This window comes from Podarcis raffonei, chromosome 2 (assembly GCF_027172205.1).
Source record: "Podarcis raffonei isolate rPodRaf1 chromosome 2, rPodRaf1.pri, whole genome shotgun sequence".
Classification (NCBI taxonomy): Eukaryota; Metazoa; Chordata; class Lepidosauria; order Squamata; family Lacertidae; genus Podarcis; species Podarcis raffonei.
In genome coordinates this window covers 42,395,033-42,407,691 of record NC_070603.1, presented here as the reverse complement: position 1 = coordinate 42,407,691, position 12,659 = coordinate 42,395,033, and the positions used below count along the sequence as shown (strand labels likewise).

General features: G+C 46.0%; 1 protein-coding gene across 6 annotated transcripts in view; it reads right to left on the bottom strand.

Annotated features, from left to right (window-relative positions):
* SHISA6 (shisa family member 6) overlaps positions 1 to 12,659 on the bottom strand; it is a 265,194-nt gene that overhangs the window by 198,054 nt on the left and 54,481 nt on the right. For all 6 annotated transcript variants that reach the window (XM_053376210.1, XM_053376211.1, XM_053376213.1 and 3 more), the window contains exon 4: positions 4,161 to 4,256. In XM_053376210.1, coding sequence (XP_053232185.1) covers positions 4,161 to 4,256 — 96 coding nt within the window. The remainder of the gene's footprint in view (positions 1 to 4,160; positions 4,257 to 12,659) is intronic.

Here is a 12,659-nt window from a genome sequence, read left to right as displayed (position 1 = left end):
AGTGCAAGCAAACTTAACAAAGGAATGGAACAGTGTGTGAAGCATTTGTGAAAAGATCCTGGTACAGGGAGCTCCTGCATCATGAGTAGGCCTATGGCTGGAGAGCTCTCATTGATTATGCTGAAACAAGAGCACATTCCCATCCCATAGTTTGGAGAATATGCTTTGCCACTATTTTATAAACTGAAATGTGAGGCTGAGATGACTCATCCAGCTGAGTGTCATACCAGAAAAATAAATCACCAAAGCCTAGGAACCTGCGGAATGTCAAAAACCTAGGAATCTACGGAATGTCAAAAACCTCAAATCACCTATTTGGTATTCAGTGGTATAGCATATCATGTACCTATGCTTCCACCCCCAAACAATCTCCCAGTGAATTGATACTTAGCACTTGCAGCACAACCACACCACAAAGGATAGCTCAGAGTGGGAGGAGGGGGGGAGAGAGCACATGTACCCTAGTGCAAAGAAAAACCAACGCAAGATCACAAACAGCTCCAATTAACACAGTACTAAACACAATACACTGATGTGAAGTAAAGCCACCAGTGATAAAGCCATAACATGAAGATGCAATTTTTCAGAGGGAGTTATATCAGGGAATTGCAATGATAGTAGCTTATTTCATGAAGCTGCAATTAAGCTGGATTAGATAGAACTATCTATGTTTACAGGTAAACTTACTGACATATTACAGCTGGTACAACAGATTTGGTCCAAATGTGTGTGTGTGTTTATATGTGTGTGTGTGTTTATATGTGTGTGTGTGTGTGTGTGTGTGTGTGTGTGTGTGTGTGTGTACACACATGCCAAGAGACGTGCCTGCAGTTACAACATCTAAAGCAGTGATGGGTCAGATAAGCGAGAAACAGGTATACATAGTTATGGCTCTTGCATGCAAATAGCAATATTCATTAATGGGTTAAGAAGACATGCATCCCTCAAGCCCACCAGTGCATCTTCACTTGCAAAAGTTTTTTTAAAAAAATAAAAAAATTAACACACATTTAAGTATTGCTGAGTACATAAGAAATGCCATAGCTGAATCAGGCCAAAGACACAGCTAGTCCACTTGTAAACATTCAAAATAATTAATCTAAATCAAAAAAGGCCAAACCAACTGGACACAGGATGAAAAGCTGCCACGTACTAAGGCACAACTATGCAAAGAGCTTTGCCAAGTCTCAAACAGCTCAAATAGTGAAGGCACAGCTTTCGGCTACAATCTGAAAGACACTTATTTGGAAGACAAGTCCCATTCATTTCAGTAGAGCCTACTTCAGAGTAAACACATTTAGGATTGGGGAGTGTATTAAAATAAATAAATAAACCCAGCTCCTTTTATTTAAGCATTCGCACACAATATTTTTCCCAAGCCGCCTTCACTGGCTAGGAAAACCTGAAAGTTGCTTTTCTAAAATAATGTTTGAAAATAAAGAATAGTTGTAATTGATTACATTACTGCAGAAGATTCAGCATTCTGTAGGGGGAAATCAATTCTAGAAAGGCTCCTAATTAAACAGTGAGAGTTGGCAAAACTGGATAAAGCTAGATAGCAAAAGCTCATTCACCACTTTCCTGCCTTGCACATGGCCGCTATCACTTATCAATTTTATGCTCCATTTTCTCCCCTCTGCCTTCCTGCCCTGTCAAACCAGGCCTGCATATCTAAGCAAAAATCCCCCGTAACTTCCTCTGGAGTAGTGGAAATGACAATAATATGTAGCCAGGCAGGGGAAAAAATTGGAAAAGCCTGGGACAAAGGAAGAGATGCTTCTGGGAATCTCTCTATAGGTCCCAGTGGCTACTACCTTCAACTCAGTGCTTTGTGCTTTCCATTCCTGTCTGACCTGTCTCCCATCCAATGAAATCCTTGAAAGGGCAGGCTCACAGGAAGTTTACATAAGTCCCTTTTCTGAAGGTTAGTTCCTGGTTCATATGTGGTGTTCGCTTCCCTCTCAATTTTGTGCTGCGCGTCTGCATACCACCCTGCCCAAAGGGAGAGCATAATCCTATGGGCTCTGCCTCCACCTCAGGAAACTTTATTTGAATACACAAAACACAGACAATACACAGATATATTGGTTCTTCTGTGACAGTTCCACAGAACTCATACTGCTTTTGGATGACACTTGTAGAGAAAGGTTTTCTTCCATTGAGTTAAACAGCAAGAAATGTCAGGAAAATAAAGGTGTGGTTTTTTTTTCTTTTTCTTTTTAACAACTTGTGAATGGTGAGCATCCATGGGAACAACAACAGCAACAAGGATGGATATATATGAAACAGCATGTTTCCACATACAGTACATTGTTTCTGTAGAAATAATATATCCATATACATCTATAATATAAACGTACAACAATCTCACAGTGAATCAGCAGGAAACAATGTTGGGTTATCAAGGTGGCTTGTGCCTGCCCAGCAGTACAGACCACCATCAATGCGCTAATGTGCCACAGAGTGAGGTGGACCCTGGAAGAGACTTGGTGGTCAGTGAGCCTAGAAGCTGTGTCTTAGAACCAGGGGGTGGCCCAGCACAGAATAGGCTGCCCGTCTCTCCCCTCAAGTCTTTCGAGGAGACTAACTCACTCTTCAACAATCTGAAGGCAACAGAATGTGCACAAGAAAGTTAAAAATAAGAATTCACACTATATTGAAAGGAAAACCCACCCAAATAGGCAACAGAGTGATTAAAAGACGAGTCATCAAGGTCCCAGTAACAACAAGTTCCTGAATGTTAGCTGTGAGCATCAGGATGATGCTAGATGGTACATATGGCATGTATAATTTGCTGTTTGACATAACCACATCAGCACACTCAGGATTGTACTGCATATACATATAATGTTACACAGAACATACATATTGCAGAATATGGATACTGACATGTTTTCTTATTTGTATAGCATATTATATATGTGTGTATGTTATATATCTATCTATTTTTATATCTCTCACTGATTACGTAGACACACAAAAATATATGACCCTTAAGGAAATCACTTTATAAAATACTTATAATATTGGGGAAAATATATCTGAATACAGTGCACTCCTGTTATACTGAATATGCCGATGCACATTCAATAGATGTAGTGAATAATATGAGCAGCAACCTTATAGCACAATCTACAAGGAGCATCTCATGCAGAAATCCCACTGAAAGTGTAGGGGACAAGAAGTAGAGGAGAACAAAGGCCATGTAGTCCAGTGATCTGCTTTGTGATTGATCCATGAATCCTGACTGGACCATGAATCCATGGGCACTCTAAAGACCAGTTTGTGCAGTCCGGGTTGCACCATGTCACAAGCAAAGAGCAAGTGAACCACAGAAGGCACTGCCAAAGCAAACATCTCTAAAGGACAGGTGCACGAGAGCCCAGTGGTGTGTTCAAGAGGACAGCAAAGCAGAGCAAGGCAAAACAAAACAAAGCTCCCAAGGCTGCTAGACAACCTGACCAGGGAAGCCCCTAGTCCAACATCAAAACACTTCCCATTGAGCTGTATAAAAGGAATAAGGACACCCCCGTCCCCATACATCCAACTTTAGCTAGATGGCCTTGGAAGAATTGCAAGATAACTTTCGGCAAGTATAAGAATGCATATGCTTGTGTAATACAGCCGTTGGAGCTTCAAAACCTTTTCCCTATTATGAAATTTCAGTGGGGTTTGTGCATGAGACATTTCTGTTAGATTTGCTCATAATTATTTGCATCTGTACCAAACCATTAGCTTAATCTGTTCTAAACATTTTCCCCCCATGTGGTACACATGTACAGTATAAGTGGAGCATACTCTGCTTCTACGGCAGCATCCCAGTTTTGGAATGGTTTCATTTTTCTATCCCATGGCTATGGTGGCATTACACTCCCTTCTGTTTTCTTGGGAAGTGGTGGCAAGGAAGGCATTTTGCATCCTGTCAGACTGCAAACAGAATTGGCTCATGTCTATACCTCTCCCTGGCCCAAAATGCCACCTGTCCCTCTACAGGTTTTAAGATCCCACCAATGGCACTTTTTTGAACTTGTAACTCCATGTTCCAGCATAAACCAATGATCTTCCACACTCTTACTGGAATCATACACAAACCAACTTCCAAGTGAGAGACTGACTCAACCCCATCTTTTCTATTTAGCAAAAAATGGTTTCCACTGTACCCTTGCTGTGTCCTCTTCCTAACGTGACAAACCCAGAGGAGATGAAATTATGGAAATCTGGACCTCCGCTTCGATAAATATCCTTTCCATAGTGACCTGTCAAGGAAAGATGAGAAACAGCATGTCACATTACTATCCATTTCTTTTTATTTGTTAATTTTTATTCCACTTAATGCACAGATAGCTTCTAAACAACATTGTTAAAACACATTATAACAGAGAATGCACAGTTAAAATACACAATAAAACAATCCCATTAAAACATAAACATCCATGATTAAAAATATACAGTAAAACTATCCCATTAAATCCATAGCAATTAAAACAGGGCAACTGGGTCAAGAGATTGAGGGAATGCCTGTGTAAACAGGTATGTCTTCAAAAGCCAGTTAAACTGGACCTCTTGCATTTCACCAGTGAGTGCACCGCAACACTGGTGCTCCTAGTAAAAAAGCCACAAGCTCACAATCACCAGACTGTGGTATGGCTAACCTGGTTTCAGCCTTAATCTGGTCCAGAGTTGTTTAGGGCTTCATATGTAAGTAACAAGATCTTAAAACTGGCTTTATGCCACAGCAGATCCCTTAGCACTGGCAAAGCACTATGTAGGTTGTAGAATCCTGCACCAGCTGCAGCCTCTAGAGACTAGCCACAAAAGAAGTGCCAAATAGATAACAGAATTGTAGAGCTGGAAGGGACCCTGAGGTCTAGTCCAACCCCCTAGTCCAACCCCCTGCAATGCAGGAATAATCAGCTGCCCCATGCAGGGATTGAACCTGCAACCTTGGCATCATCAGCAACATGCTCTAAACAACTGAGCTATCCATGCTGCACTAATAGTATGCATTGCAGAGTCCAAATATGAACTTGCAAGTGCATGAGTCACAATGGCCAAGCTATCTTTGTCCAGGTAATGCACCAGTCAAAGCTGGTGATAAGTGCTCTTTGCCACGGAGCCCACCCTGTTCCAAGAGAACTCCTAAACTTTGTACCTGTTCCTTCAGAAGGACAAGTTCCCAATTCTCAGAGCTGGGAAGCACTCACTCACAACATTTCTGTCTTAGCAGGATTCAGCTTCAGTCCTCTACTGCTTTGAGGCACTGGTTCAACATGTGCACAGTCTCTCCTGGCTCAGATGTGTTCTAGAAACATAGCAGTGGTGCCCTCCCTGGGTTGGGGGTAGGGCAAAATGGTGATGAGGCTGGGGGAGTTCTAGGTTAAGACTGGGGGAGCTCCAACTCCCATCAGGCAGCATGGCCAATGGTTCTAAGTTCAAAACATATTCTAGTTGGGTGAAGGCTGTGTTCGATTGATGCTGCATTGTGGGCAACATTCATGTTGAATTTTGACACCAGAACAGTCACATCTTTTGTGGTTTGTTGACTGAGCTGAAATGCTCCCTTTAAGAAACACCATCTTCCCTTTCCTGGGCACTTTCTCTATTGTGTTCCTTGAAGCAGATATGATATATAGATCCTAGAACCCCAGTAAATAAGTTTTAACAGAGTGCCCCTACTCAGAAGGAGGTGGGGTGGAGGCCCATAACTACAGTCATGATTATGCCCATGCTTTTATTTTACTCTTTGGCTATAAATGATGGGAGAAGTAGACCATTGGAGGAACAGATTTGGCTCAGGGATCACCGCATCCCAACCACTGTTCTGGATGCCACAGTCCAGATGGGAGCAGTGTGGAGACCCGAACAAGTGAGCCATAATCTATCAGCAAGCCTACCCAGGCATATAATTTCATTACCTATATTTGTTTAAAATGTTCTAATGATTTTATCTGCATTTTAATAATTATTATTTTATGTATATTTGTTATCTGAATTTCAGCTGCATATTGTTTACAATTTCATTATGCACACCACTTAGAGAGCTTTTTGATTAACAGGTTTATGAACCTTTCTAAATTACTAATTGACTAAATGAAATAATGGGAGTGGGAATAAATGACAAGTACTACAGTGAGCTTTTATTTTGAGAAAATACTGTGGCTTCTGTTTTGTTGCTCCCCTCCCCAACCCCTGCAACCACAGCCACCCCCAAACAACCAGGTAGATTGGAGGTCAAACAGAAGAACTGAGCAAAGATATACAGTACTGGAAATAAATCAGTTGGTTCCACAAATCCCTTTGCCCACCTGCGAGTCCTGGGAAAGGGTCATTGTGAAACATCATTTGTTACATGCATTCTAGCTGAAATCATATTCCTTTAGAAGCGTCATATGAGGATATGCTCCAATAATTATATATATCCCTCTCTACCTAACCCTCAATTACCATTCTTTTCATTGTAAAGCTTTGGTACATGAGCACTTACTTTGAAGGGCTGGGAGGGGAACCAGAGGGCCAAATGCAGCAGGTATTATATAGGGGTTTTTTAAAAAATAAAAATCGCTTCTGCTGCTCTCTGCCTCTGGCCATGTTGTGAGAGACAAAGGGATCCAAGAGGTAGAAGCAGAGGAAGCAATCATATGAAAAAATGAAAATCCAGACATGGGCAAGGCTTCCATTGCATTTCATTTTAAATTAAAGCTCTTCCAACATGCCTTATCCTCCAACACCATCTCCCATTCTCTTTGCATGGATGTTATTTGTAACCTGTTGTGACTTTCCATGGATCTTTTAGAAGGATACACCATTCTTTCTCTTCCCACCTCTCACACATTCTCATTTGCACATGCACATCCATGTATGTTAGTTCATGCACACTCTGATGGGGAGGTTGAGGTGGTGATATTCCGCTATCTTCTATGGACAAGTGGCCACTGGTTCAGCATGTGGATTCTTAGAATGTGAATATTTAGATTTTTTTTTAATTCACCTCCTTAAGGAAACTTCCAGCTTTAACTATAGAGCATGCAAGGCTGCCCTACAATGAAAGTTATATGTTATTGTTTTTAAATGGACTGGCACGTTCTTCTTCCAACTTAGAGTAGCTGCCCAGCTCTTTTAATGTGTCTATAGAGAGTAAAGTGGTTTTCTACAGTGCTATTTGACTGAGGTTGCATCTCCTGGGTCTATCCTATTACTCACAACTGGGCTGGCTCCAATTGCTATGGTTGGATCTCCTGAGATCAATTCCATTCTCTCTGTCTTTCATTTCAAAAGGCCCCCCCCAAAAAAAACCCCCAACCAAAAAAACCACACCAAACAAAAAACAAATAAGGAAGTTCTGGAAGACAGCTGTGCCACACTGGGAAAAGAAGAGGTTACCACACACATCTTTCTGCTATCCTTCAAGAGACGGAATTAAATCGCAAAGGAAAATGACTCCCTCCCCATCTGAGGCCAGACAAACCCTCAAATGGATGTATATTTTGCTCACCACACAACAAAAGCCAAGCTCTTCAGGGCATTCAGCTCAAAAGGGAAGCACTCCACGGCAAACACACCCTAAGTAAATTGCAAGAGGAACAACCATGGTTGCAAATGTCATTTATATTCCCAGCTCGAGAATAATGGGATTATTAGAGCTGAACTAAGCTCTGCTGTGATGGGATGATGAGCTGCTTGTGCGTAAAACCCTAATCCCTCAGAGTTTGGCTAAGTCCCCAAACCTCTGTCTGTGATGGAGCTCCTTAAACATGACTCCATCAATCGCTCGTTGAATCGGACAGTGGGCGTTTACGGAACTTCTTCCAGCATAAAAGCTCCTTAACGGAAACGCGTCTTCTGGACTCTCGGCGTGACAGTTTCCGCCGAGGAGTGGGTGTCCCTACAGGAGGTCCTGAAATCTCCCCGCTGCTCCCGCTTGAAGTGTCTCTGAGCCCTCCCTCCGACTCACTTTCCCTTGGAACTCCACTTCTCCCCCTGCTGGTCCCCTCCTCCGCTGAATGGTCTCTCTCACCCTCCATGAGCCCTTTCACCTCCTTAGTCTCAGATGGCAGTTCCCTGACATCCACCTCCCCTCCAGGGCCCCCTTCACCCCCTTCCCTCCCCTCCTCTGCGGGAGGCGAAGGAGCAAAACCCCTGAAGGAACCTCCCTCATCTTCCGAAGTTTCGAACACTTCCCTCCACCTTTTGCTGTCTCCGGTTTCCAAGTACTCCTCCTCATCGGAGTCTGTTCCTCCTTCCAACTCCGATTCCCTGAATCCCTCCAGTTCCTCCTCATCGTCGGTGGTGCCAAAGTACTCCCTCCGAAACCTCGCTACTGGCTGAGGTTTCCTGGGGAACCTTTGGTGAAACGTTTCGATCAAGATCTCGTCACGGACCTCCTCTGCCTTCACCCAGGTGTTTTCCGACTCCGGTTCCCCTTCCCACGCGACCAAATACTCCACCTGATTACCCTTCCACCTGGAGTCGATGATTTCCGCCACATGGTTGCGGCTTTCCCTTTCTTCTATGGCTGGCCCCCGTGTGGATACCCCTTCACCTTCCCCCCTGTATGGTGACAGTAATGACCTGTGGAATACTGGGTGCAGTTTCATGTGGTTCGGTAACCGGAGTCTGAACGCCACTGGGTTGACCTGTTGGATGACCTCAAATGGTCCCAATCTTTTGGGTCTCAATTTCTTGCAACCCCCCTTGAACGGCAACCCTTGGGTTGATAGCCAGACCCGACTCCCCACCCTAATTGTTTCACCTTCCCTTCTGCTCTTGTCTGCCTGCCTCTTATATTCTTCCTTGGCCCTTTCTAAGTTGAGTTGGAGTTGACGATGGATCGCTTCCATTTCTTCTACAAAAAGTTCCGCGGCCGGAACACTCCATCTTTCCCCTCCTTCCCCTGGAAACGCCCTGGGGTGGCACCCATAATTAGCCAAAAGGGGCTCATCCCGGTGGACACATTCTCAGCATTATTGTAAGCAAATTCCGCTAGTGCCAACTTTTCGACCCAATCGTTCTCTCTGTCATTGACATAACACCTCAGGTATTGTTGGAGAATACCGTTTGCTCTCTCCGCCTGCCCATTGGTCTCAGGGTGCCTGGCAGTCGAAAAGTTGACCTCTACGTGCAATAAGCTCATAAGTTTCCTCCAGAATCTGGACGTGAACTGTTTCCCTCTGTCGGAAACCACCCTCAAGGGGGCGCCATGCAGTCTGAAAATATGTTCTACAAACAATTTCGCTGTTTCTTCCGCCGTGACTGCATGTGAGCAAGCTACAAAGTGACCCATCTTAGTTAACAGGTCTACTACGACTAGTATGGCGGTTTTCCCCTGGGATTTGGGCAGATCAGTCATAAAATCTATCGACACCGCCTCCCACGGTCGTTCTGGTGTGGGTAACGGTTCTAATAACCCCGCTGGTGCCCGCCTTTCTCCTTTGGCTCTCTGGCATTGGTCACACCTTCTCACATACTCCCGTACATCCTCCCTCACCTTGGGCCACCAAAACTCCCTGGTCACCAACCACATGGTCTTGTGTTGCCCAAAATGCCCCGCTGTGGGATTGTCGTGCAGCTGTTTGAGTACTCTCCCCCTCAATTCCCCTTCGGGTATATATAGCGCCCCTCTGTAATACAATGCCCCGTTTCTTTCTTCAAAACCCCCGGGGTCTTCTCCCTCTCTCCTTAGACCTCTGAGCTTGTCCTGGGCGTACTCATCATTTACCGTTCCCTCTACCAGTTCTCTTTGCCCCACCCAGGCCGCACCACACACCCAGTGGTCCTCTGGGATAATATGTCTCTCTTCCGGCGCTCCCTCCCCCTCCAAATATTCAGGTTTGCGAGAGAGAGCGTCCGCTCTGATGTTTTCTGGACCTGGCACATAGCAAATTTCAAAATGGAATCTGGAGAACTCCTGGGCCCATCTCACTTGTCGTTGGTTGAGCACCCGTGCCGTTCTCCAATACTCCAAATTCTTGTGGTCCGTACACACTTGCACCTTATGTTGTGCGCCAATTAGTAAGTGTCTCCATCTCCGGAACGCTTCGTGAATGGCGAGTAGTTCTCGGTCATATACCGTGTAGTTCCTCTCGGATTTGTTCAGCTTACGCGAAAAGAAGGCACACGGTCTCCATTCCGACTTATTGCTCCCTGGCTGAAGCAGCACCGCCCCCACCGCCCGGTCTGAGGCATCAGTTTCCACTCTCATGGGTTTTTGTAAATCCACATGCAGGAGCTGTTCTTCCGAAGCGAATGCCCTTTTCAATTCCTCAAAAGCATGCTCCGCCTCCGCCGTCCAAACGAATTTCTTCTTGCTGCTTAGACAGTCCGTGATGGGAGCCGTTAAGTGGGCAAAGTTCTTGATGAATTTACGGTAAAAGTTCCCAAACCCTAAGAACCTTTGCACATCTTTTTTCGTTTTCGGTGTCTTCCATTCCAGCACCGCCTGGACCTTCCCTGGATCCATGGCTAATCCCTTGTCTGATAAGCGGTACCCCAGGAATTCCACCTCCTTGGTGTGGAACTGACACTTCTCCAATTTCACCCACAACTGGTTTGCTTGCAGCTGGCTCAGCACTTCCCTGACATCCTTTACATGCTGCTCCTCATTCTCTGAATATATCAGCACGTCATCGAGGAAGGCCACGCAATTCTTGTAGAGCAAAGGTCCCAGTACGTGGTTCATGAGCGATTGAAAACAGGCGGAGCCTGATTGTAATCCGAATGGCATAACGAGATATTCAAACGCCCCCAAAGGGGTGAACATGGTGGTTTTCCATTCATCCCCCTTCTTTATTCGTATCAGGTTGTATGCTCCTCTCAGGTCCAGTTTCGTGAATATCTTTCCCTTCCTCACCCTGGTCAAAATGTCATCAATCCTGGGCATGGGGAAAGTCACTGGTTCTGACACGGCATTTAGGGCCCGGTAGTCCACGACCAATCTCGGTTTATCCGTGTTTTTTTTGTCCACAAAAAACACTGGGCTCCCCCCCACCGCTCTGGACTCTCTGATGAAGCCCCTCTTCAGGTTTTTATCAATAAACTCCCTTAACTCCTGCATTTCCCTGTCTGACATGGCGTACAGCTTGCCCACGGGGAGCTGGGCCCCAGGGACCAGATTAATTTGGCAGTCAAAGTCTCTGTGCGGTGGTAATTTATCTGCTTCCCTTTCACTGAAGACCTTGCTCAGGTCAGCGTATTGTTTGGGCACCTTCCCTTTGTCCGCCACTTCCGTCCCTGCTAGAGAGGCTTTTGCCCCTTCTGGCACCTTTCCCTCTCTGCAGTGTTCCAGACAATGTGCTGACCCAAAGGAGACCACTCTCTGATGCCAGCCCACTAGCGGGTCATGCAACGCTAGCCAGCTCATTCCCAAAATGACTGGAGCCCCTCCCAGGGTGGCTACATTGAACGCTATCCTCTCAGTGTGCCTGGCCACCCTCATAACCATTGGGACGGTTTGTAGGCTGACTTCTCCTCCCAGCAGCTCCCTCCCATCGATCGTGGTGACCTGCAGGGGGTTGCTTAAAGGGAGTGTCTGTATCTGGTGTTCAGCTGCAAACTCCTTGCTCATAAAATTACAGGAGCTGCCTGAGTCCAGCAGCGCCTTAGTCTTTAGTGGGTATCCGTTTGCCAGCTCTAGCAACACCTCTATTACTAGGGCTGGTCTTGGAGGTTCCGGAGTGGGCACTTTTACTGCTCCTTGGCCTGTCTGCAGTGCCCTGACAGAGGCAGACAGGCGTTGGCTTTTACTGGCTCCTGGACTTCCTCCTCCTTCCCCCCAACAGCTCCAGCCATCCCTTGCCATTCCTTTCTTTGCGGGCAGACTCTGGCAAAGTGACCTGGCTGCTGGCAGAGATAACATTTCTTGGCGCTCTTTCCCTCCTTCTTCCTCCCTTCACTGGGATTTGAAACTGCGCGCGCGCGCGCTGTTCCAACTTCCATCGGCTCTCCTGGCGGGAAACTTGGTTCTGGAATCTCTGGAATGCGGAAATCCCTCCAACGCTCTCCTTTCCCCTCCTGCTTCTCCAAGGCTCTTGCCTCCTGGCGTGCTCCAATGGTCAGCGCTGATTTGGTCAGCTGGTCCATAGACTCCGCCCTGGGCGCCCGGGAAAGTTCATCTTTCACCGCCGAAGAAAGCCCCTCTTCAAAGAGCATTTGAATGGGTTCCGCCGAAAGGTCCCACCCCAATCTATGTATCAACATTGTAAACTCAGTCCAGTACTCACGAACCGATCGGCTCCCCTGTTTGCACGCCATCAATTGTCTGCGCACCAGCCCCTGTTCAATCTCGCTGGAAAACATCAAATCCATGGCGCGAAAAAACTTCCTCGCGTCCTTCAGCATGTCACTATTCCCTGCCATCAGGGGTCTGACCCAATCTCTCGCCCCTCCTTCGAGATGGCCAATCACAAACGCCACTCTCGATGCCTCGTCGGGAAAGTCATTAAACTGCAGTTCAAGAGCATACTGCATCTCTGTCCTAAAGGCTTGGTAGTTCCTGGGGTCCCCCCCAAACTTCTGCACCATTCCTGGCATCTTTCTTGCTAGTGTAGCGCCTTTTGCCTTTTCTGCATCCTGCGCCCTCCTTTCTTCTAGCCTCGCCGTTTGCATTGCTAGCTGGAGTTCCAACACTCTGTACCTTTCTTCCAGGCTTGGACCCTCTCCAGCTC